The 25,595-nt window shown below is 37.0% G+C and overlaps 2 protein-coding genes across 2 annotated transcripts; both read right to left on the bottom strand.

Annotated features, from left to right (window-relative positions):
* Positions 1 to 438: 438 nt before the first annotated feature.
* wdr35 (WD repeat domain 35) lies at positions 439 to 12,995 on the bottom strand. Its single transcript, XM_037695041.1, has 27 exons — positions 12,905 to 12,995; positions 12,703 to 12,820; positions 12,128 to 12,199; positions 11,256 to 11,348; positions 11,046 to 11,174; positions 10,790 to 10,923; positions 10,352 to 10,517; positions 10,104 to 10,249; positions 9,482 to 9,607; positions 8,541 to 8,726; positions 8,192 to 8,252; positions 7,813 to 7,957; positions 7,337 to 7,406; positions 6,957 to 7,010; positions 6,628 to 6,737; positions 6,336 to 6,555; positions 6,133 to 6,213; positions 5,713 to 5,849; positions 4,929 to 5,132; positions 4,693 to 4,839; positions 4,091 to 4,223; positions 3,864 to 3,974; positions 3,448 to 3,612; positions 1,904 to 2,044; positions 1,563 to 1,719; positions 694 to 934; positions 439 to 602 (listed from the first exon to the last, which is right to left on the bottom strand). The coding sequence occupies exons 1-27, from the start codon at positions 12,926 to 12,928 to the stop codon at positions 452 to 454; spliced, it is 3,522 nt and encodes a 1,173-aa protein (XP_037550969.1). The 5' UTR covers positions 12,929 to 12,995; the 3' UTR covers positions 439 to 451.
* Positions 12,996 to 14,790: 1,795 nt separating this feature from the next.
* Positions 14,791 to 24,451, bottom strand: LOC119427752 (matrilin-3-like). Its single transcript, XM_037695389.1, has 11 exons — positions 24,169 to 24,451; positions 23,831 to 23,944; positions 21,980 to 22,648; positions 20,253 to 20,372; positions 20,024 to 20,143; positions 19,605 to 19,724; positions 18,459 to 18,578; positions 17,827 to 17,946; positions 16,276 to 16,395; positions 15,232 to 15,333; positions 14,791 to 14,843 (listed from the first exon to the last, which is right to left on the bottom strand). Exons 1-11 carry the CDS (start codon positions 24,449 to 24,451, stop codon positions 14,791 to 14,793), a joined length of 1,941 nt encoding a protein of 646 aa, XP_037551317.1.
* Between the last annotated feature and the right edge of the window lie 1,144 nt (positions 24,452 to 25,595).

Raw genomic sequence — 25,595 nt, 5'->3', positions numbered from 1 at the left:
TTGACAGTTTAAATGCTATTAAATTTAGTGTAAATGGTAACATTTGTTATGGCAAAAAGTTCCTTTTAAAGTGACAAATTCCATTTTATTGACTGATATCTAATTATAAAAGCACAAATTAATTAATTAACCTGTTATTGGTCCGTAAACAGACTTGGTGCCACACGCAAGCAAAAAAGTGTAATAAAGTGAGGAAAAAGCATCAGCCCTCGTTCTCCTTCACCACCACCCACTACAGTAGTTACAGCTTCTTATGCTAATTAGATGTTTTAAATTAAAAACACAAAGTGAAGCTAGCTGAACATATATTTTGCGACTTGATGCATCCACTTGTGTTGCTTAAAAACACATATTAAAAATGACCAACTTAAAATGTTAACATAATTTATATGAAACAAAGAACACGTTTAAAACTTTCCTGAACTAAAATCTTCACATGAAACTTTGCACATTACGCTGCAGGACTGTGGCACAGCGGGCAGTAGCTAAAGTTACTGATCTTTTGTTCATGAGCGCAGCGTTTACACACACTGCACATCCAGAACTGGTGCTCCTGGATAGGCAGACCTGTCACGATGCACGTGGGCACTTTTCCTTCCGATCTGAAAGGAAACAGGAAGGCAGAGCTGGTTGAAGGGAATTCAAAAAAGAAAAAGAAGGATCATAAAGCTCTGACTCTGTGGTGACTCTCACCCGTAAAATGAGATATCCGCCTCGATCATGCGGCTGTCCTTTGGCGGGTACTTGGTGAAGATCTCCAGAGCCAGATCTTCGTAGAGCTGCTGCTGCTCAGGGCTCAGACTCTCCAGGGATTCCAGCTTGATGAACGCCTTCGAGCACGTGCCGAAGGCCCGGCTCATTGCAGAGCAGAGGGCAAGCACAGAGTAGATCTCCACTGCAGGGATGATGTCTTCATATTCACGCAGGTAAAGGGCTGTGAGATGGAGAACACAGGGCAAAGTCTCACTGTAGCTTTGGAAACAAATTTCTTTCCACTCAACAGTTTTACAGCAGATCGACGTTCATGCTTCGAACTAACTGGTTTGACTAAAACTGAATGACTCCAGACTGTCAACACGTCTGCTAGTTTGGGACTTTGTGTTAAATGTCTTTGTCTCTGGTCGACCTTTTAGGTCATCATTCAAGTGCCTGTTTGTAGATCAGCACAGTTTTAAGATAGTCTGATAAATTTACAGAAAATAAGCTTAATAAAAGCTTAATCAGATGACTTATGTTGAAATAAAAGATTTTGCTCACTGATGATGTTAAAGCATTTTCATTATTACAGTTAACCACCACTAGATGGCAGAAGAGTCTTAAAATCAACTCAAAGTCGGTGTTGTATTTGCTCCGGATTTGTTTCCCATTAGTTGTACAGTATAGAGAGAATTGAAAATAATAATTATGTGATTTTAATTTACTTTTTTTTGTTATTAAAAAGTAACAAACCTTTTAATCACCAGTTGTCAAGTCATGATCATTGTAATGCTTCAAAGCTGCTGTTTTGAATTGGAACCAGTTACAGTAGTAACTACTCTGGGTAAGTGATTGTGCTGTTATACCTGTGCGCATGGCATACTCCGAGTGGCCTGCGTAGAGCTGCCTTTGAGCAAGCAGGAAGAAGTGATACGCTTCAGCTCCCCGCCAGGCGTTGTCAATAATGCGATTATCTGAAGAGGTGGCATCTTCTTCTAGAAGGCCAGCAAGCGCAAATGTTGCCTAATTGCGCAAAAGAAATGTTGCACACTTTAATGAACGACACCTTCACTATTTTAGTTTATGATCATTTATTTCATAGCTCATAAATAATGCAAAATAAAGATGAAAAGCTTATTAAACAAACAGATCGTTGGCTTTAATCTGATTATACACTAAAACTGTGTGGTGTGTGGCAGTAATTTACCTTTGACTTCTGCCCATTAACTTTGCTCTGCTGGGACGCCTTCACCTGCTCGTGGTAGTTTTCAACGAGCTGCGCTGCCAGGACATAAAGCTTCTTCACTCTCAGAGGTCGGCTCCTTTTCTTCGCCTCCTCATCTGCAATCTGCAAACAGACACCATAAATACAGTTTGGGCACAAGTAGGGTAAGTTCATCTATGCGACACCATAACAGATCGGTCGAGGCCCGAGTTAACAACAACCGCGACTGGCGCTGTTGACCAGCAGGGTGCAGACAGAAATCGTGCTGCTGTTAGTCGAAGACCACGAGGAGGGAAATGTGTCAGGAGACAGAGGGAGAAGAAGAAACTGAAGAATGTAGGACTGAAGGTGGCAACTCTAAATGTGGGGACAACTGGCAAAGGTAGGGAGCTGGCTGGCATGATGCAGAGAAGGAAGGTAGATGTTTTATGTGTCTAAGAGACTAAGTGGAAGGGCAGCAAGGCCTGCAGCAGGGTTCAAACTGGTTTACCATGTCAACTGGTCCAGATGACAGGATTTAACCGTTTTTGAAGAGGGAAAAACCAAAAGAAGAAACAGCTGCAATTCCGTCTTATTTTAAATGTACAAAAAAAAAATGTAAATAATATAAACAAAGAAATCAACACGTTTTTTTTTTTTTTTTTTAAGTACCGTAAACTGAATTAAAAAAGCAATTAAAATTGTGACCTTCTAATAAAACAAATAATGTTTTTAGTTCTGTTCTCTGCAGATATTCATTAGGTAGCCATTAAAGGTTGGAGTATTGATGAAGATTTATTTAAAAAAATGAATCTGGATTTAAATGGGTCACTCACAGACAGTCAGACTTCACCACATTTTCTTCATCATTACAAAATTTTAAGGATCCAATGTCAGATTTTTTTTATTACCGGTATTTTTTTTTTTTTTTTGGCTGCTTACTTCTGCAGGGGTCACCACAGTGAGCAAACTCATGTGAAAGATTTGTCAATTGTTTTACACTGGTTACCTTTCCTGACACAACCTGGGCTCAAACCTGCAGCCTCAAAACTATTAGACCACACCACTGTTCTCCACACCACAACCCCCTTTACAGATCGAATATAAAAGAATATCAAAGAGCTGGTAGTCACATGTGAAGCACTCCAAAACACACAGTCGAAACAAACAGTGAAACCAAAGTTCAAGTTCTGCAAACTCAGATGTTCTGTGGGTAAACTGAGACAGAGTGAACTCTGGTCAGAATACTTTTCAAAGACAATTTTTTTTATTCAAAGTAGGCTTTTCACTTAGTGAAGGAAAACAAAAAGGCTTCCTTGTAAAATAATTATTTTACAATCTTTAAGCTCTTTGATATATCCTAAATTAATTAGACGGCAAATGTCATAAATAAAAGAGGAAAACGTCAGATCTGCAACACAATAAAAAACAAGCTCTGAATACTTTTAAAGCAGCTTTGTATCATTTTCAGAAGCAGCTAAATTGTTTCAGTTCATTCTGACTGCGTTGCTTTAGAAAGAAAAACTGAAGTTTTGTTGTTTCCTCACCTTAAACATGAGTTTAGCTGCATCAAGGAAGTGGTGGGCTTTCCGATACAGTTCTACCGCCTCCAGAGTTTTATTGTTCTCCAGAAGATATGAGGCATACTTGGAAAGAAGGGATTTAATTTCCTTCATGTTGTGCGTTCTCGCCAGTTCCACTGCTTTGTTCCACTGAGAGAAACAACAATTAATAATAACAAGCGCATCAACTTTTACTGGGACTCAGGCACCAGGAGTGCTAGTAGGAACCAGTATGATTACAAATTTCCTTTATGAAAACCATAGTTTGAGGTCACACTTCAGAGTTAACTATACATCCGCGGGATGGGGGAGGCCAGCAGGTGCCAGGCTGACTGCTGCTTTCTCAGGATCGACGTGTCACTTAGAAACTCTGGCGCCACAAGTTTCTGTCTGCCTCTCACCTGGTTCAGATGGACACATGTGTCAACAGCAGCTTTTGGCTGGCTGCACTTCAGGTAGGCGTTCACAGCCTGTTCACACATCCCCACATTAGTAAACATCTGTCCTATTTTCTGCAATATGGACAATAGAAAGGGAAATGCAGATTTCCGAATAAAGTAAAAATAATGTTGATGTACATGAAGACCGAAAGAAAAATGAAGATTTTGTTGCTGAAAATATGACTTGCCTGTAGAAGTGTATGATTCTCCGGCAGATCTGCAGTCAGTTTTTCGAGCCCATCATAGTCCTCCAACATGTAGTAGCACTCTGCCAGCTTCTCCTCATTACGACCCCTAAGATAATTATGTGATGCATCGACCCTTTAAAGGAAAAAAAAACATGTTCAATATATTTTTTAAATGGTGACGTTTTAGAACTTAAAAAAAATTGTGTTAAATTTTATGATTTAATGTATATCTATTTAATTGACGTTAATGTTTTTTTTTTTTTTTTATGTTTTAACCGATGCTTTGAACGTAATGTACAATGCTTTGGTCAACTGTTTTTTTTCTGCAGTTCAATGATGGTATAGTCAAAGTTTTAACATTTTGATTTTAAGATGCCATCATTTAAATTTTCTTGTGTCGATTTGCAAACATCCTTAAAATGTTTGACAATATGTGGGCATTACACTGTTAAAAAGTACTACATAGTCTGGAAGTGCACAGTGTGAAACTTTCTTGGAAAAAACACAAACGAAAACAAGATGTCCACTATAGGTAGATAATGTTTTTGTGGAAGCATGGAAATACTTTTGGAAGAAAAGAAAGACAAACACAAATTAAATACCACTTCTGTCTATCTGCATAGTAGTCTCCAGCTCCATTGTAAGCCTGTTGGAGCAGAGCATCATCGCAGGCTCCAGAACCATTTGTGAGTAGATTGGCCACCTTGAACCAGTCTCCCAGCTTGATCTTGAGGTTGATGACGAGGTCCCTACCGAGACACACAACGCCACACATAAACACCTGATTTGATGAGCTCAACAAAAGCCCATGTGAAGTGGATAATTTGGCTTTTTGTACCTGCGATCCATAGCCGAGTACATGCTTTCAGCTTTCTCAAAACTGCCAAAGTAAGCAGCCACTTCGGCTTGTTTCATGGGCTCGCTCTGAAGGTTGCCCAGGCGTTTGACAAACAAAATGCCTGGGTAGTCTTTGCAGTGGACAAAGGCCTCCTCAGCTGTCTTCAGATCCAGTTTCTGGAGGGCGGCCTCAGCCAGCAGACGCCTGGCAAGTTCAGAATGTAAAGAAAAAAACAGATTGTGCTCAATTACCATCGATGGGACTATATACCCCATGAAGTTACTGTATTTTGATTTAAGCTGGAATGGAGCTTTAGGTTTATATGAATTTTTTTTTTTTTTACTTTATATATCTCTGGAGAGAGTGTTTGTAGTTTTGGAGCAATTCTGCAAAAAATTACATTTCAGCCAGAGACCACAAAGAAATAAATCTCAGTCTATTATTATCCTTTATCAACATATTCCTATAGATAGAAAGTGCGAGCATTTGTCAGCAGTTACTGATGAGTTCAAATGAATATTTTTAATTAGTCTGAATTTCATCAATATTTGAAAGCTGGACTTGAATTTTTACTTTAGTGTTGTTTGCCCTACATCAGATTTACAAAACATTTGTAGTTATGTTTAATCAGCAGTAAAACTGACTTTTATTGGTCAAAGGAAATGGCTTGTGTTTGCAACACGAGCTGCTGCTAAATATGGAGATATTAAATAGGGAAAGTCCAACACTATAAAAAAAAACTGTCTTCACAGGCTAAATCATAAGTGTCACATTTAACATTTACCAGAGTCTTGGATGGGGATTATCTTCAATAAATTGTGAAGCATCTTCAATGCCAACTTTTTCAATCAAAGCACGACTGTCTCTCAGGGAGCGGATTTCAAAGTTGATGAGGTTGTCTTTGTTTGGTCGCTCTGGATCCTAAAATAAAAAATAAAAAAAACAGCCAACAATGTCTCAGTCAGCAGACACTGTAACCTTTATGACATACAGTTCTGGTTACAGCATGTAAAGAGCTTCTTTATGGAATGAATGAGCAATTCTTCAGATAGTTGTGACCAACTAATCAACATACGTAAAACATTAAGTCAAATCAAATGTAATGTTCACCCTGTTCTTGAGTTATGGATATTTAAAATGAACAAAAGCTGGTTATGGTTAAGTTTCATGCAACTTAAAAAAGTTTCTTGGTCTAAAAATGTACCTTCATGATTTCATCAAGCAAAACAGATTTGATTTCCAGGTCCTCAAAGTTGCAGATGTATCCAGAAGTTTGAATAGGTTCCTGTTATGAAAATACAATAAATAACTAAAATAAGGATGGGTTTACTTTGGGACTATAAGACAGTATAGTGCAAGTTGTACAGGTTATTTTTCTGATGTATTTTTTAACTTTTGAGTACTTGCCTCGGGGTCAAGGTCCCTAAAAATGTACATTCTGGTTTTCTCCATCATGGCAAACAAATCAGGATTGTCATTTGCCCACTTCATGTCCCAAACATCTTTGCGCTCAAACCTGGATGGATCTCCTACACCTGTCGGGTTTCCTGTCCTGTCACCTGCAGCGGAACGAACTTCCAGGTCCAGCAAAGTCAGCACGCCCGCAATGTCAATAATGGCCAGACGACTACAGAAAATGATGTGATTATTTATTATTGGTTATCAGAGGAGCTCATTCTGTGACACAATCAATGCTAACCTGGAGTTGCAGTTCATGGACAGATAGTAGGCTCGGTTGTTTAAAGAGTATTTCTGGACCAGGGCAGCATTTGGAAGGCTGTATTTGTGAATGGTGCCAGACTCACGAGCCTGTAAAGTAACAGGGGAAAAAAAAAAGATTTATTTAGGCACTTGTGGCTTTTACTTGGAAGTGAAAATCCAGGAACACTCAAACCCAGGTCAGCCTTTTTACCTGGAAGGCCTGCTCAACCAGTTGAGCATCCCAGCAACACAAGACAGATACTTTTACTTTAATCTTGGTATAAATGCTTACATTTTAATTCTTCCTTCAAACAGAAAGATACTCACCACTATGAGGGTTTTATCTGTTGCTGTAATACCACAGATAGGATCTCGAGTTCCCTAGAATACAAACAAAACAAAAAGGATCATAACAGATTATTACCTTTTGATTAACTCTTTTAAAAAAAAAATACTCATTAGTATCACTTATTAAATTTTAAGAAACGTGGTGCTTGCATACAAGAATTGTTTTATTTAATTTAACAACGACATCGACAATGGAAAGTTCTTTTGCGCAGCATTTTGTTAGAGCGTATATCATATCAATGTGATTAAAGTATTCTAAATAAAATGATTTATTGCATCAAATACAGATTAGTTTGTTTCCTTTACATTTTGTGTCTTTAAAAAGTCTTTGCACTTCAGGAGACAAAAATACTTCTTACTGTGAAGGCTTTGGAGAAATCTGTCCCATTGTCGTTGGTCCCAGAAGGATTGCTGTCGATGTGATAAAACCTGGAGAAGCAGGAAGTGGGAACAAGTGAGAGCGAAGCAGAGAAAAAGTCAGAAAACAGCTGTCCATTTTCCGGTTGTGACTTGTGGTCCAGGTGTGAGGAAAACCCTGGCAGGACATTAAATCACACCTAACCTGTCTGGAACCTCAGTGGCATTTTATGACTGAATGAATCCTTTTCATTGCTCTGTCAGGACCAACACTTTACACTGTAATGGTGAGCCAGTAAAGCAAAGGTTTCGCCCACTGACTCACAGAATCAAACACTGTGGTGCACAGGCTTTCCAGTAATCACACGACATGGACTAGAAACCCTAACATAGCCTTTCTGTAATCTTCTTTTCGTGTTAAATAACAGTTTGCCTGATGGTAAATGTTATACCTGTATATCTGCATGAAAAGACTCACCTCTCTCGCCACGCTTTCTTTGTTTTGGTGACTTGGTTGATCTCCAGTGCTGTCAGTTTCTTTGCCACTCTGTACTGCCACATGTAAAAAACATCTTTGGATGCAGCAATGACGTGAGTCTTTGTCATGGTAACAAAGAGTGGATCTAAACAGACAAAGTGACAGAAAATGTAAAGAGAATACTAAATACTTGTGATACGAACATATTCTATGCTTTCAGCGAAAAGAACATGTCGGCTTTCTGGAATCTATTTCTGTTCTAACTGCTTGAACAATGTTTCAAATCACAACTATGATCATTTCAATACAATTTAAAACACTTGTTGATTTTCTCAACAGGTTGCAAGACACACAGGTGTCACTTCTAGTCAAAACTCACCAATGTCAATGTATTTTGAGTCCAGAGGAGTTCCAATGGAGTTGCACAAAATCAGGACATACTAAAAAAAAAACACAGTAAAGTGAGTTTATTCAAAAAGTCAATACCGGTATATGTATTATGTATAAAGAAAAGTTTTTTTTTTTTTTTGTGATGTAAGATGTTAAAATGAATAACACTGTACTTTTGCAGGACTTCCAGATTCTGACTCGGCATCCTTCTGTGTGACAACAAATGACCCAAATAAGGTGTCATTTTTTTTTTTTTATCCTATTTTTGTAATTTTACTCAGAAAAAATTAGGAACATACTAAAAAATGAAGCAGAATAGGCAAAGTCTTTTTTTCTACCTGAGGCTGGGTTTCGTCGGCTTTGCTAGCCAGGATGCAGAAGTCTCCAGAAGTAGTGATAGACATCAAGCTCTTGACATATTTGACAAACTTCTCATTATTTTTGGTATTCCAGAATACTACGCAGTACTCCTGGCGCTCTGGCTTTGTGTACGCATACACCACAGTGCTGCAACAGTAGCCCCACTGTTAAAGCACATAAAAAATGAATTAAATAAAATACTTATAAAAGTTAAGTGGCCAGGAGAAATGATTGCTGACTCTAAAACTGTATCCACTTCTGACAGAACTTAGAGGGTGAGAAACATATGCTACATATTTGATTTCTCTCACACTACATTTATATTTCATTTGAGTTTTCAATGTGATCATAAATAATTCTTCATAAATCAATTCATCCTGAAAAAACACAGAAAAATGTAGTCAAAAGGACCACTAGTCACAAACAAATCTTGTAAACATCCATCCATCCATTTTCTTTACCCGCTTCTTCCATTTTGGGTCACGGGGGTCGCCGGTGCCCATGTCCAGCAAACACTGTGCGAGGGGCGGGGTACACCCTGGACAGGTTGCAAGTCCATCACAGGGCCACATAGAGACAAACGAGACAAACAACCATTCACTCTCTCACTCACACCTAGGGACAATTTAGAGTTACCAATCAGACTAACATGCATGTTTTTGGTCTGTGGGAGGAAACCGGAGCACCCGGAGAAAACCCACGCATGCACGGAGAGAACATGCAAACTCCACTCAGAAAGGCCCCAGGAACAGGATTTGAACCAGGGACCTGCTCGCTGAGAGGCAGCAGCTCTACCAGTTGTGCCACCGTGCTGCCCAATGTTAATGAACATCAACATAAATTTAGTTATCAACATTATTGGACTAATTTTTAATACAGAAAGTTCCATGAACTGTCTGTGACAAGCGTTAACATTTACCTTATAATCTGGTCTTATATTGGCAAAGTAGATATAGGAGTCCACAGCCAGGCTGATTCGAAGGCCTCCTCCCTCCCAGGCAATCCCTGACATCTGTTTCCCAGGAACTTTGAGAGTTCTTAGATGCTGAAAAACAAAGAAACAGTGAGAACATACAACTGATCTTCCTACAATTTATTTTTAGCTAAGCTAAAGTTAGCGTGTTAGAAACGAGTGTACAATAAACTGCTGACTGCCGGCTACAGTACGATACAGCTGACAGAATGTACCACCTGTCCTGCTAATAATCGGTTTTAGTAAGAATTAATGATGATGACAGCAATCACACTCTTTTCATTATCTTTCAATTTTCATTTGTGGTTTGAAGCCATTTAACTTGGGCTGTGTGATTTATGAAAGGTATATCTATACATTTTATCATGGATATATATTTTTTGTGACTATTCAACACATTATTTAGTGGTCTTTGAGAAAATCGACTTACATAGAACTTTACAATCCTCAACATGGACAACAAAGATTCAACCTTTTCTTCTGATTCTGACAGATTGAGAACAAAGTCATAGCGCTGGCTGAAAAAAAATGCAACCCCTTAACAGGATGCAGAAATGAGCATTTTCACCTTTCCGAATGGCGTGTAAAATTGCACAACATTGACTTCTTTCTCCATATTAGAGACTCTGAGGGAACCAGCCACTGCTAGCACACTGCCACAGTGGTTCCACTGGATACTGACCACATTCATCAAAGTATCAATGCACACTGGGTCTGCAGAAAAAAGGCAGGAGTATTGAGTGGCACTGTTAGCAAATATTTCAGTAAAATTATAACATAAAACCTTTAGGAAGTGCCTGATTTTTGGTGACTCACTCTCATCGTTCTCATAGCACATTATTTGACATCTTCCATTGTCAAAACAGATAGCAAGACATGGACAGTCTGGTTCAACATAACCTCCAGCTCCTGCATACCAGTGGATACCAGATATACTGATAGGTCCACTTGCACTGGTGAGACAGCTGATAGTCATTTTCTTCTGTAACACAACAGCATACAACAAGTTAACACAATGTCCTAGTTAATGTGAATGCATTTAGAAAATCAAAGTGGATATAAATCTGAAAGGTCAAATCTTTTTTAAAACAAACATTTGTTACTAGTGTAAGTCATACTGTCACTGTTCACTAGCATGGTTGTGCTACCCATCATTTTCACTGTTCATAAAAAAACAGCATCACTTAAATCAGGAGGAGCCCATTATAAGTATGTGCAACAAGATAACGATTACACCTAAGCTCATAAACTCACTATAAAGTTTCCTTGATTGTCGTAGATGTGTACTTCTCCGTTGGTCATGCCAAAAAGGAGGATTCTGCTGTCTGATGACCATGCAACATGAGAAAGCTGACTTCCCTTCAGCTCCTTTCCCCAAATCCGGTTTCCTACAAGCAGAAGGTGATGATCCTACAGAGCATATTTGTACCCAGTTCCTCACAGTGCATAGCAATTGAAATAATTTTTACTTATCTAATGGGATTGATTGTTTTTATTTAAGAAATCATACCATCAACGGATCCAACAATAACTGCTCCGTCTTCATACACAATGCAGATCTTTTGACCATCAGCATTCCAGCTCATGCTTCTCACCACTGACTTGTTCCTGTTGTTGATCATCTCCTCGCACCATGCACCTCAGGGGAAACAGATATACAAGTATACAAGACAATGTTCTTGGAGAGGAAGAAAAATGTTGGTTTGGCTTCGGTCCACACCTTTGTAGAGCATCCAAACAATGATGAGCCCATTCTGGTCACTGGTTGTCAGCTTCTCATACTGTTCGTTCCATGTCACTACCTGCACTGAACCTGTTTGTGTTTAAATCAGTAAACGCCGTTACCAGACAAAAACAATAACACAAACAAACAAAAAAGATAATAATTTTAAATAACAATATATTAGAAAATGCATTAAAATGTATGTAAATTTTCTAAAAATTGAAATGTGAAAACTTTTTTCCACTGTCCACATGATCCTGGACAGTGAAGTTGAAGTCCTGCACCTTTATGACCTCTGCTCCTTGTAGCTTCACTGTTCCACCTGTCTCCCTCCCATTCACACACATACTCTGTCTTGCTATGGCTAACTTTTATTCCTCTTCTTTCAAGTGCACACTGAGCATCTGAAATATTTTTTCTATTTAAAATTTGCTCTGCTTTCTTAAAAAAAAGAAAAAAAGACTATTTTATATTAAATTTGTTTTTATATCACAAATGTTGCAGTTGTACTATAATCGACTGCCCAGATTGTTTGTGCCTGTGAGGTTAAATCATGAAAAATTCAAACAAGACTTCTTTTAAAAAATCTAGTCTAAAATGTCATAGAAGTTCAAGTAAATGCTACTTTATAAACCTTTTTATTTTGGAAATTTGATTTTCGTTATGATTTTCCTGCAGGAAGTGCCCAGCTCAGGAAGAGTCCAGGCTGTAATAGGTGTGCTGTTGTTATTTGTTCGTGGAATCAGATGCAGAATTCTACGAGAATAATTGTGCCATGCAAAAACAGAAGGCAGTGTCAAGGTTTTTAAAACATGTGTTTGCTTGTGCTGATATGTAATGTTTGTGAACGGTGTTATTTTACAACTTACCACTGTGTCCGTCTAAAGTTTGGTTCATGGACAAGCTGCTGGGTGCAGCAAGACCTCTAAGTCTCACATCATCTGAAAGAAAGGCAGTTCAGATTCTGTTAATTTGTTACTGCATTTGTTTTACATTGTGGTTATCTGTAGCACAATAACTGCAGATCAGCAGAACATGCCGAGCTGTACTACTTTATTTTACAGGATTGGGACAAAGAGGAAACAAAGTTCAGTCAAAAAGGCTTATTAAGATTTTGACAGATTCCTTTCATAACAAATCCCATAACTGCTTTGTAACAACTCAAACAATAAATACTCTGACACATAACTGAACCTTAAAGTTAATAAATCATCAACATATAAGTTTTTAAAAGAACAGTTTGATGCTTTTCTGGTGCAATAAAACACGATTGCAAACAAAATGTGCATGTATAGTAAACAAGGACTGCTGGTAAAATGATGCTGCTTTACAAATATCATTTTGAGATGTATGTTTAAAAAGCTGTGCTTTCATAATTTTACAAGCAAAGCACCTTAAAAGTAAAATAAAGCCTCTGAAAGCTGTTCCCAGTTTTAAACCTTACCTGTCTGAGTTTCAAGCTTGAGCACTGTCAGAAGACCATCATCGCCTCCACATGCAATGAAACCTTGGTCTTTGTTCCAGGAAACGCATTTCAGATTGATATTGTTGGGAATAGCAATCTATGACACACGAAACATTTAACAGCCTGGTTGTTACCAACTCGCCTAATTTAGGATATAAATATTGTTCCGTAAAATGCTCACCTTCTTGCTGAGATAAATAAACATAGTGATGGCGGAATGATAACAATACTCTTAAAAATTAACAGAACAGTCCATTAAATATATATAACCAAATACACAAAACTAACGTTGGTTAAAAAACGTTACGGGGCCTCATTCCGTTTGTGTTAGCCTAGCTTAGCATAGTTACAACTAGTTAGCTTCCAAAAACAAAAGTAGACTCGTTTGTACTTTTATGACCCCAAAATGCTAAATGCTGACTGTCTCTGCAGGTAATAATGATGGTAACTACATAAAAAAATAAGTTTAAATGCGATATCGAATTCCTTGCGTTGCCAGATTCGGACACACTGAGGATATGATTTACATCCGTCTCCCATAGTAACCGTAAACCGGAAGCCTTGAATGTGAATGCCTCCTGGTATTTGTAGTTTTTCTTGGTAATTCAAAAATGCAAGCATTTATTCTTTTATTTTTTTAAGGATTCAAGGATTTTTTTTTTATTTTATTGTCATACCAGCTCACATTTTCATGTTTATGGTACGAAATTGGGACTCAGGTCCGGTCCCAGATCAAGAAGCCCAACAATTAAAAAAATATAAAAAAGCAGCACTGTGGTGCAACTGGTAGAGCTGCTGCCTCTCATTGAAAAGGTTGCCGGTTCAAATCCTGGTCCAGGGGCCTTCCTGAGTGGAGTTTGCATGTTCTCTCTGTACATTCGTGGGTTTTCTCCGGCTACTCCGGTTTCCTCCCACAGACCAAAAACATGCATGTTAGGCTGATTGTTAACTCTAAATTGTCCCTAGGTGTGTGTGAGAGAGAGTGAATGGTTGTTTGTCTTGTTTGTCTCTATGTGTCCCTGTGATGGACTTGCGACCTGTCCCCGCCCCTCGCACAGTGATTGCTGGACATGGGCACCGGCGACCCCCGTGACCCAAAATGGAATAAGCGGGTAAAGATAATGGATGGATGGATGGTTACAAGATCCAAGGTTTATAGGACCTCACTTCTATAAAATGTAGTTTTGTTAAATATTCATGATTACAGTATTTAACATGAAAAATGTTACTAGAAATTAATTTGAATATTATGAATGATAAAATGAGAATGAAATTATGCTGATGAAAATTTAATTAACCTTTTAAGTGGTGCGGCATTTAAGAGTAAAAACACACACGTATTTCAAACTTAAAGTTTAATAATATCCATTTTCATGTGCAGCTACATTTTGTAATAAAAATACACAAAAAAGTATTGACACAAGCAGTAACAGGCAATACACAAGGAGATAATGGCTATAACATGGAAGAAAATGTGTGGAGCTTTTGTGTGGAAAAAAATACCAAGGTTTTATAAATTAATGTATAACATAATCTCCAAACTGCTGACTGAAATTTAGTTTTTTTTTCAAATGATGCACTCCAATTGAACTTTAAGTCCCTGAACCATTTAATCTCCTTGCTAAATAATAAACTGTTTGTGGTGAACAAAATAGGTAAAACAAGTTCCTGTTGTAAACTGAAATTTTCTGACACAGATGAGTTATCCAGTGGGACAGAGCAAAGCATTTTGATAGAGATTTAGTTTGTCTTTTCCATAATTTTTCCACTTGACAACAATGACAATGTTTTGTTGCATAAAAGATTAGCTGAATGAACAAAGGCTTTGTATTACAAAGTGGAACAAAAAGGTTTTTTTTTTAACTTTCATTGCAGTAAATTCATTAAGATAAAAACAATGTGGTTTTGCTTTATAATAATTTATGCCATTTTTTGTGAAATGTGACATCAATATGTTGCATAAAAATATAACACCATGAAATTTTTCATTCTAACATTGAAAGATGCTAATGTTTACAGATCTTAACTTCTTCTTGTTGAGAGTTGAATTGCTCATCATCACTGCTCTTATTTTAGGAGGTTACCACCAATTCTATTCACTTTATCTGAAAGTTCATCAAGTGAGCAAAGAGTCAAGGAAATAAACAGATGCCATGCTGTTAAAGACAACATTCAGAACAACATTACTATTTTTTATTACTATTATGCAGCAGTCAATCAATAATTTATCTGATATTTCAATTAAATTCAATTCAAATTCAAAAATACTTTATTAATCCCAGAGGGAAATTAAATTTAAATTGAATTGAAATTTAATTGAAATTAAATTTCAATCACAATATAAAATTTTAACACATGTTAAAAAAAATAAGGAGAAAAATAAATAGAGGTGCATTAACAGCTGTATTCCACTCCTATACTTATACTGAAACTCATTATTCATAAAAATAATGTGGAATGCATCCCTCGTTGGTACATGTTTATCATTTTAATGTGAAAAAAGGATATGTTTCCTGCTCATCTCCTGAATGGCTGTCTGCACTTTTTTCTGGAAAAAAATTTGAGCTTCACACATGCAGGCATCTTGTGTGATTTCACTCCTCAATTCCTCTGAAACAAAAAGAAACAGGAAAATGTAAAATAATAACCAAAAAATTTTTCTCTTTTTTTTTTTTTTAACGATAGATATCTTTAACATCAGTTATTATTTAAATGGTAGGTAATCTGAAAGAAGAAACAAAATATGTATATTCTTATTTGAGTCAAAGGGCAGTGTTAAACAAAATCAAGGGTGTTATTTTTAATAAATGACATAGATTAGATTTCAATAATCAGCAAAAATCATTTACATCCAAGAATTTTGTTTGTGCAGGAGGGTGGGAGTGAAACTAATATATTTTATTTGATTGAAATAATCATCCGTTATTGGTGCTTACTTACAGAAGCCAGACTTAAAATGGAATAATAACATAGAAATTCACATCAATTTAATTCAAACACAAATGACTTTCCAAAAGCACATTAAAAACTTAATGCACAAGAGGTCAGTTTATTCCAAACAACCAGTTTATGCAGATGGACTTGGAGGCTTTGGTCAATGTCAGCTGGACATTTTTCCACAACTGAGGAATGCAAAGATAAATGTTGCATGTTATCAATTACGGTACACATTATCATCTAAATCTACAAAAAAAGCAGAAACCATTATAGTGATTCTGAATAGAAAGGTCCTTCACTGTGTAAGGCTGATGAAAACAGTGCTCTTTTGCATCTACAGTGAATATAAACAGAATGGGATTAAACAAAGTCTGCACATTGATTTCACTCCTAATAAACTTATATTAAAGAAATTGTCAATATTCTTCCTGGTAGATTTCACGTTTTTTAACAACTAACTAAATTCTTCCCTATAAGAATCTTGAGCCAGCCTTTTTTTTTTTTTTTTAATTATCTGTAATGAGAAGTCACATATACAAACTGTGTGTGAGCATGCTTATGTTGTGTGTTTGTGTGTGTGTGTGTGTGTGTGTGTGGGGGGGGGGATATCCTTACGTGAGCATGTTTTCCTGTCTGTATTCAACAAATATCCTTCTTGACACTTGCACTTGTAAGAATCACCATTATTGAGACAGATATGCTGGCAGTCGTGTCCCCGAGCACATGCATCCCAACCTGGAAGGAGACCATTTAACTCTATTTACTTACTCTAAAAGTTATGCAGAATTAAAAAAAAAAAACCCTGAAAGTAGCTATCACTTCTTGAAAGAACACCAATTGTTTGCCTCTTTATATGTCAAAGTTTAAAACAAATATCGGTCTGTTTTTAGTGTGTATATTAATCTGCTGGAGTAAAAGATGAAGATGACTCTCGGCTATGACACAAAAACTTGAGATAATATTTTAACAGGCAGATAAACGAATACATGCACACACCCAAACAAAAGGGAGATTACATGATTGCCCACATTTTAGGAAATGGCAATGACATATTTTGTGTCAACACAAACACAGCTTTCTGTTGCTTACATCAACTTTTTTATGAATATTGAGCTAATTTAAAGCACAACTGGAGAAACAGCATTTCCTGCAAAAATGTAATGTGAATGTTTATTGCAGACAAACTTCCTGAAATTAAACATGCTGAAATAGTTGAAATTTAAGAAAAAGCCTAAATTAGCAGAAGAAATCAGAAAGAACACATATTTGCTGAATTAGGTTTAAATAAGCAGAAATGAGCACACAAAATGGGAATTAGCTAAAAAAAAGAAGCTAAAATTAGCTAAAATTAGCTGAAAAGTCAGAAGGAAGCTTAAACTAACAGAATGGACCAGAACAGCTGAATGAACTAAAAAAGCATGTTGAATTAGCTGAAAAGATAAAATTAGTACACACAGCTAAAAAAAAAAAAGGCTGAAATTGCAGAAAAAGCTTAAACTAGCAGAAAAAAGCTGCAAGGAGCATATAAAGCTGAAATTAGTATGAGTATGTTAATTAGGCTGAAAGTAGCAGAAATTACCATGAAAATTTAATTTATCTGAAAACAGCTGAAATTAGTTAAGAAACGCTGAACAAGTTTAAATTAGCAGAAGAAAGCAGAAAGAGCACATGTCGGCTGAAAAAAGCAGAAATAAGCACAGAAAGTAGAAATGATCTGAAAACAGCTAAAATGCTAAAAAAAAAAAAAAAAAAAAAGCTAGCTGAAAAAGTAGAACAAGCTTACAGTGACAGAAGAACGCAGAAAAAAACATGTTTGCGACTGAAAGAAGCAGAAATGAGCACCAAAAATTGGAAATTATCTAAAAAAAAAAAAAATAAGGGCTGAAATTAGCAACCAAAAAAAAAAAAAAACTGCTGAAAATTATCTTGCCAAAGTTGCACCAATACCAAGTCATGACAGGGTTGTCCTGAAAGAGCTGAACATTTTGACATATGATTTGTTGAAATAGCACAAAAATTGTAGAATGAGAAAGATGCTGAAAAACCTACGGAAGAAAACTGGATGTGAATGCTTCATAAACATTCACACAATAAAAACATATCAACAGCTTTTAGATCAGTTGTAAGAAAACGGGAAATTACTGAAACAGTTGAGAAAGGTCTTACGTGAGCATGTTTTCTTATCCACATTAAGCATGTATCCCACCCGGCACTTGCAGATGTATGAAGCCCCATTGTTGACACAAATGTGTTGGCAGTCATGCCCCTGAGCACATGCGTCTGACCCTGAAACAAAACACCACAACACCTGATGCCATTGTTCAAATCAGCGTATTATCAAAGGTTTCCATCAGACTTGAGGCTAAAAGATAACACGTTCAGATGATGGATAGCAGGGTCCTTACGTGAGCATGTTTTCTTGTCAGCGTTCAAAATGTATCCTGTTTTACATTTACACAGGTATGAGCCACCGGTGCTGATACAACTGTGCTGACAGTCGTGCCCCCGTGCGCATGCATCTGAGCCTGCAAACAAAAACCATCTCATCTTCATGGTTCACTTATATAAAATATATTATAATCTACATAAAATAAAACTAATGTACCAAACAAATGTAAAGTTGCTCCTCATTTAAAAGTCCTTGCAATGCTTCACCAAGTCGTTTTTGCTATTTCTGTTCTAAAATATGCTCCACAACGTTTTTCGGAGCCTTCTTTAAAACACACTTTAAACATTTATACATACAGTGATTGTTGTAAACTATAGAGATCACTACTACACCAATGGTTCTTACTAACTTGTGCAAGTTTTCTGGTCTGCATTCAACACAAATCCCTCCCGACATCTGCAGATGTATGAGTTGCCGTTGTTGACACATATATGTTGGCAGTCATGTCCCTCCGCACATGTGTCTGAACCTAAAAGAAAAATTGACTCAAATTTAAAGCGACGCAATGAAGTAATTTTCCATTTTTACGTGATGGCGGCTTTAATTCTTTAGAACCCCTACAACAAGCTAGAAATAGTCTTTGCAGTTTATAACTTGAATAATAATAAACGCACAAAGAAAAAATAAAATGATGTAAATCTTTAAGCACAAATTGATACCACTTTACAATAAGACTCCCCTTATAGATGGCTAATAAACAGATACATTATTAATTCCTTTATAAACACTCTATAAATCATTAATAATTGTTTATTATACATTAATTAAGGGTGACAGAGACAAAACTGACCAGTTTCTTGCCAAGCTGTGAGCCAAATCTGTTCACCAATATATTTCATCTAGAGTTGTTATATTAAACATTTCAGGCTAAGTTATACCTTGTGAGCACAATAAGCATTTGTAAACCAATTTTTTTAGGATATAATATTAGTTAAATATATTTGTAATGCAATGATAAAGTACAATATTATGCGAAAAAATAGGTTTACAAATGTGTATTGTGCTTACAAGGTAGTAACTTAGTCTGAAATGTGTAAATAACAACTTTAGATGAAGTATATTGGTGAAAAGATTTGGCTCACTATTTGGCAACTGGTCAGTTTTGTCTCTGTCACCCTTAATTAATGCATAATAAGAAATATTAATGATTTATAAAGTGTTTATAGAGGGATTAATAACGTATCTATGAACTATTTATTAGCCATCTATAAGGGGAGCTTTATTGTAAAGTGGTACCCGCAAATTACTATAATCTATCTAAAAAAAATAGTTTTTTTTTAAATCTGCTTTAATCATCTATCGCTTGATGTCACTTCAACAGGTAAGACTCATTATGTTCCTGAAAAAAAATTAATCCAAAGCTATGTGAAGACAGTTACCATAACTGCTTTTGACAGAAACAGTTACTTATATCTTGTCTTTTTTTAACCCTTGAATTAAAAGAAAAACTGCAGATATGACACTTCAAGTCATTATAAAGACAGGTGGGTCTTACGGAAGCATGTCTTCTTGTCCGTGTTTAACATAAATCCCACTCGACACTTGCAGACATACGAGCCATCCTTGTTTTCACAAATGTGCTGGCAGTCATGTCCATGGGAACATGGATCAGAACCTGAAAAATCACAAAATTATAAACAGTATGTGACGCCTAAGGACATCATTAACATTTTGTTTTGTCTTGACGATGACCTATGTGAACAAAAATTCTAAGAGGAATGGTTGGAAGTCGTTCCTGAATCCATAATCAAAGCAGATAATCTGATTTTGAACAGTGTACTGCTCTTACTTGAATCTGATTTATTGTCTATTCACATTGACTCATGCACACAACAAGCTTTACTTTCTACGTGAAAACCAAAACAAGCTTTAGTCTACACAAGAAGAAAAAAATAAAATAAAATCTGTTTTTACGTGAGCAGGTTTTCTGGTCTGCGTTCAGCACATATCCCGTTCGACACTTGCAGGCGTACGAGTCACCGCTGCTGACACAAATGTGCTGGCAGTCATGTCCCTGGGCACAAACGTCTGAACCTGAAAACAAACAATGGACGATTCCAAATCAATTCTTTAGACATTTCTGCCAAAATACAATATCTAACTTGCACAAGTTGCAGTTTGCAGAAAAGAAATGCACACTTACGCGAGCAGGTTTTCTTGTCGGGGTTCAGGATGTATCCTGGGCGACATTTGCAGTTGTACGAGTTGCCACTGTTGACACATATATGCTGGCAGTTGTGTCCCAGAGCGCACACATCCAAACCTAAAAAAACACACTTTGTTGTCTGATTGGCTTAGATCAAGTTAAATCAGTCAGTTTATGTTGTACCTTTGGGTTAATATGTGAGTAATTAGTTCATCTGCTGCATGCGAGTTAGTTTATATGATATGTGATTCAAAATAAATGGATTTTATAATGAGTTTATGTAATTCATATTAGCTATTTGTGAAGAAATGTTAATGTTTGAATGGTCTGATTGTTTTGAATTTCAGTCAGACGACTCTTTCCAACAAATACATGCAGTCAAATAACAATCTACTGTATTTTTGGGACTATAAGGCGCATTTAAAATACTTTAATTTTCTTAAATATCGACAACGAGCCTTATAATCAGGTGCACCTTATGTATAATTCTGGTTGTGCTTACTGACCTCGAACCAATTTTATGTGGTTATTGTGAATGAGTTGAATAAAGTTTGTTTTATCTGACTGTTTTGTTTCGCTTAATGCGCCTTATAATCCGGTGCGCCTTATAATCCGAAAAACACGGTAATCACAAAATCTGCTGAAAAGTTGGTTGGGGGGGGGGGGGGGGGGTTGCTGATACACACTTTCCAAATGTTGAAAACTCCTATTAATTTAACATATAGCAAGGGCAGTCAGGTGAGATCCATAATTCTTAATATAAGTACTAGAAATTGTTTTAAATGCATGTGTCACCTTTATTTTTTGTCATTTTCTGCACCTAATAGTGAACAAACAAGTTTGTAATATTTTTTTGTTTGATGTTATGAAAAAAAAGGCTGTTGTTAAAAAAATTCAGAGGAGCTGATTGAATTTGTTACCTTATTAGCATTAAGCTAGCTACCATTTTTGATATATATATTTTTTTTAGCAAGGCTTATTTTCTAAGTTTTCAAGCTTATATAATAAATATACTGATGCATGCTCAATAATCCAGGCAGAAAAAATCTAGCAAAGTTAAATCAGGTCCTCTGGATGGATTAAAAAATAAATAAATGAACAAATAAATGAATGAATGAATAAATAAATATATAATAAAAGCCTAACATAGTACATATTTTATTTCTTATTAACATAAATAAAGCCAAAGGTTTGTGTAAAGCAATCTTTAAAATAAAATTATCCTAAAAATTCAATTGAACTTCTTTCAGTTCTAATGTTTACATTTAAAACCATTTTAGTTGCATTTGTCCTCATGATAAATATCTGTTGATGTTTTCCTGAGTTTGCAGAAGCCCAAATGGCAAAGCTTGCCCTCAGTTAACTGAGCAAAGCAAAGGGCATGCAGCCGTTAAAGAGCAGCACGCTCCTGTGAAAAGCACAGACAGCATCATATCAGGTCTCAGACATTTTAAAGTTTGGAACTACATTTTGCTCTGTCAGCAATGGATCCAAGTGTTTTCATCTTTAAGTTGGTTAGTGTGGAACTTAGTTCACATGTTTAATGCTCACTGCATTAATACGTCTTTGTTTTTGCACCACGAGCAACAATAATCGATTCCAATTTATTGTTGCTGTAGATCTTAAAACCAAAGAAGAGGATCTGTAACTTTAAAATGAAGATTCCTTGTATGGTGCTGCCCATATGATCACAGGGGAGTAATAAAAGGATGGCTCTGACCTACCATTACTGTCTTGTCTGCCTTTTAGGTCTAGTCCGTTACCACCAAATCCAACTTCAAGTGGAATATCTGCACTCCCACTATCATCATTCTTACCACACAAGGTTTCCCTAAATTTGGAAGTCAGCTTCTCTATAACTCCATAGGTCTCCACATAGAAGACATGGTCATCGTGTGGTTGGCTAGCCATCAGCTGAAGGGACGTCATGTCAGCTCTGTCCACACCAACTGCGTAAATCTCAATCCCAGATGCTCGGGCTGCCGCTGACACTTCCTCCACGTTGTCCTGAGGCCTCCCATCGGTCACTATAATGGCCACCTTGGCTATGTTCATGGAGGAGGCTCGGGCCCCGGCCTCCTTGGTGAAGGCTTTCTCCATAGCGGTCTTGATGGCCACGCCTGTCATGGTGCCTGATGCTAGGGGCTGGACACGGGCCAGAGCCTGCTTTAAGGATGACTTGTCAAAATAGGTGTTGAGCAGAAATTCTATCTTCACTGTGCTGGCATAATTAACCAGGCCGACGCGGGTGGCATCAGCGCTGATGGCCAAACTGCCCACCATGTCCTGCAGGAACTCTTTGGCCTTCTCAAACTCAGCAGGGCGTACGCTGCGGGAGCTGTCGATGATGAACACCAGGTCAATCGGTCGATTTTTACAGTGGGATGTTGATGCTGTAAAACAGACGGATGGAGTTTTAATGCAGGTTTTTATTTTTAAGAGCTGTGTGCATATATTGTTTTCCACTAGAACATTTGATCATGATCTCGGTCATGTTTGGTGTAAATCTTTACACTCTTGGACGTTAAAATGTGCCATTTCTTCAAATACATTTAGTTTTTATATTTATGTGCTTGTTCCTGGTTCATGTGTTTGTACATTTTGCAGTCACTTTAAAAATAAAAATAAAATACAGGAAATTCCAACAGCAAATAAATTTAATGGGTATTTGTAAGAGCGGAGTGTTATTTGAATTTAAGATATGAGAAGCTGTTTATTACAATATACTGTGTATATGTGAAAACAATGTTAAGAGATCAGGGAGAAATAGTAACGGTAAAATATTTTTTTTACTGTTAAACTGCATTTTCTTTAGGAACAGATCAACGATTTACGCAACAAATGAGTTTAAAGAATAGTGGCTCCAACACCTTGTAAATTAATTTTTATGATTATTCTGTGTGCATATTTTTATTTGTTCTTTCTCTTAGCGAGTCTTCATCCAGCACCAATTCCAACTTTTTAACATCTGTATCAATCTGCTCATCTAGCTTCTTGATGAAAACCTACAGTACATAAATCTTTAACAATGCAATACTTTTACTTGATATTAAAATCATTTTTCCCAATAGTTTTGATTATAACTAATATGATTACAACAGAAAATTCAGTTGTTAAATGTTTACATCAAAGATCAAGTTAAAACACTTTTTTAGGAGGAGATTATTAGCAATATTTAAATATAAGGCAGTGTCCACCACAATGAACATGCTTTTCACTGTGTATTTATTTTGACTGAACTGGATATTGTAGATTATTTTGTAACAAATCACGCAAAGACCTTCTTAATTGTATATGTTCATCCTCAACAATTCAGTGAAGAATGCACCAGTATTATAGCTTTAAAAATGCTAAAAATTTCATTTATTTTAGATTAACTGTTAAAGAACAGCTGAGAATAAAAGTGCACCAACAGTCTGACGAAAAATGAAAAACCTTATGAAAGGGAAGTCCAAAGAAGGGAGAGCAGACGTTACCAAGCTGCAGAGATTCATACAAAATTATAGTGAAGAGTTAAAGTACTTTTTGTTATGTACCAGTAATGATGTGGTTTCCTGTTGGCTGAGTCTTAATACCTGAGTCAGGGGCATCTCCAGCAGGCTGCCAGGATCCAGATGGTGACATCTGCTGGCTTCTCTGTGGCTGCTGCTGATGCAGAGACTCCTGAAACCAGGACTGTGTGCCGCCAGCTTTGCAAAGAAATAAAGAAGAGCAGCACGTGCTTTGAAAGACCCACAAACGCAACATTATGAACCAAATAAAATATTGTAAGTTTTCTTTAGACATAATCATTTAATTGTAGTGAAATTGGATGAATCTATGATGCATGATGGGTAAATAAAAGTCAAATTGTTTGCTGTGATAATGTGAAAGAGAGACTTGAAGTGAGTGCACATACCAGCATCCAACCAACCTTCACTGGCCCCACTGTTGGAACGTGCGTGCAGGCGCTCCTGAAAGTCCGGTGCTGTGTAACCACCTCGTCGGACCTCCTTCAACCTCTCTGCACTGTGTTCTTCAGAAGAGCTCTGCCCCATGGGCCAAAGGTCATCAGAGCCCCCGTAGACCCGAGGAGGGACCTGATGAGACCCCACTGAGAGGGTCTGCTGGCGCTGGGACCGAACCTGCGGATGGGATCCCAGAGAACCCACTGCCAGGAAGAAGAAGACCACCAGCTTCCAGATGAATGAAGTCATGTCTCCTGCTGCTTTACAGACCTCCACCTCAGGGTGTCTGCTGCTCCCACAGTCTATTTATGCGCTGCATGACCCCTGCCCACAAGGCGGGGGGAGCAGGGGTCCAATCAGGACACATTTAAGCCTGAGAGGCTCTCCAGAGCTCTACTTGTTCGATGGTTGAGAAAATGAACTTCAGTGCTACAGCCAAATATAAAAAAGTTATAATTATAATTTGCACAGCTTCTAAAGGTGCTTGTGTGGTGCATGCATGGCCTGATTGTTACAGATGTGTTAAAATAAGCCAGATATTGTAAGATTGATTGAAAAAAAAAAAAAAAAACTAGAGCATATACAGAGAAAACGTTGACCAATGTCACTATTTTACCCCCTGTATCACTATGACTAAGATAAATAAAACAAAAAATGTACAATATGCGGTTCGTGTAAAAAGTTAATGTTCTCAGATCTGAAGTTGAAATGGAGAAAATTCCAAAAAGCAACAACCTGGAGAGCTCAGCTTTCTTTTTGATTTCAGGATCAGGAAATGCATAAAAATAAAACAAATATAAACTGAAATAACCTAATCAGAGGGACTAGGAATGCTGCAGTGAGGATTTCATGTTTCCAAAGGATTAGGCATTAAACCTCTGAATGGAATTAGAGCACTAAGCTCCCAATTAACCAAAACAATAGACATTTATTTTTACCAATATAAACCACATAAATCATAAAATAATAATTATAGCCATATCTATTTTCTATTATTAAATTACTCAGGACTATTTGTGCAAAAGACTTGAGGATTTTAGCCTCTTATGACAAAATTAATTGCATTTAGTCTTTAAATTAAGGACGCTTGCATTCCTTTTCTCAAACAGCACTGTTGTCTTGGGACCCCTCACAGGTTAAGAAACGTCTTGTGTTGCAACGCATCGATCTGATGGGGAAGCCTGCACCCTGGTATCCTGAGACTGGTCACTCACCATCCATAATCCAATGGGCTCTGCACATGGCACCAATCTGATGGGATTTTATGAGAAGTTAAATCAATCCACAGGGTCCTAAAGTTCTATTTCACATTTTTCTCCCTGAAACCCAATCCCCAGGAAGCTACTTGTTCTTGTCCAGGTTAGCCAGAGGTGGTAAACAAGAAATATGGTCT

The sequence above is a fragment of the Nematolebias whitei genome, chromosome 21 (genome assembly GCF_014905685.2).
Source record: "Nematolebias whitei isolate Nwh7 chromosome 21, NemWhi1, whole genome shotgun sequence".
Taxonomy (NCBI): Eukaryota; Metazoa; Chordata; class Actinopteri; order Cyprinodontiformes; family Rivulidae; genus Nematolebias; species Nematolebias whitei.
The sequence above is the reverse complement of the archived record's forward strand: the minus strand, read 5'-3'. Positions and strand labels throughout refer to the sequence as shown.

Coding starts and splice junctions, on each gene's coding strand:
- wdr35 (XM_037695041.1), bottom strand. CDS start 12,928: ATGTTTATTTATCTCAGCAAGAAG. Junction 9,608..10,103: donor TTTACACGCCATTCGGAAAG/GTGAAAATGCTC, acceptor TTTGTTTTTCAG/CATCTAAGAACTCTCAAAGT. Junction 8,253..8,540: donor CCGACGAAACCCAGCCTCAG/GTAGAAAAAAAG, acceptor TTTTTTTTTTAG/TATGTCCTGATTTTGTGCAA.
- LOC119427752 (XM_037695389.1), bottom strand. CDS start 24,451: ATGACTTCATTCATCTGGAAGCTGGTGGTCTTCTTCTTCCTGGCAGTG. Junction 20,373..21,979: donor AGGCAGACAAGACAGTAATG/GTAGGTCAGAGC, acceptor GTGTTTTTTTAG/GTTTGGATGTGTGCGCTCTG. Junction 15,334..16,275: donor AGACAGGAAAACATGCTCAC/GTAAGGATATCC, acceptor TTTTTGTTTCAG/AGGAATTGAGGAGTGAAATC.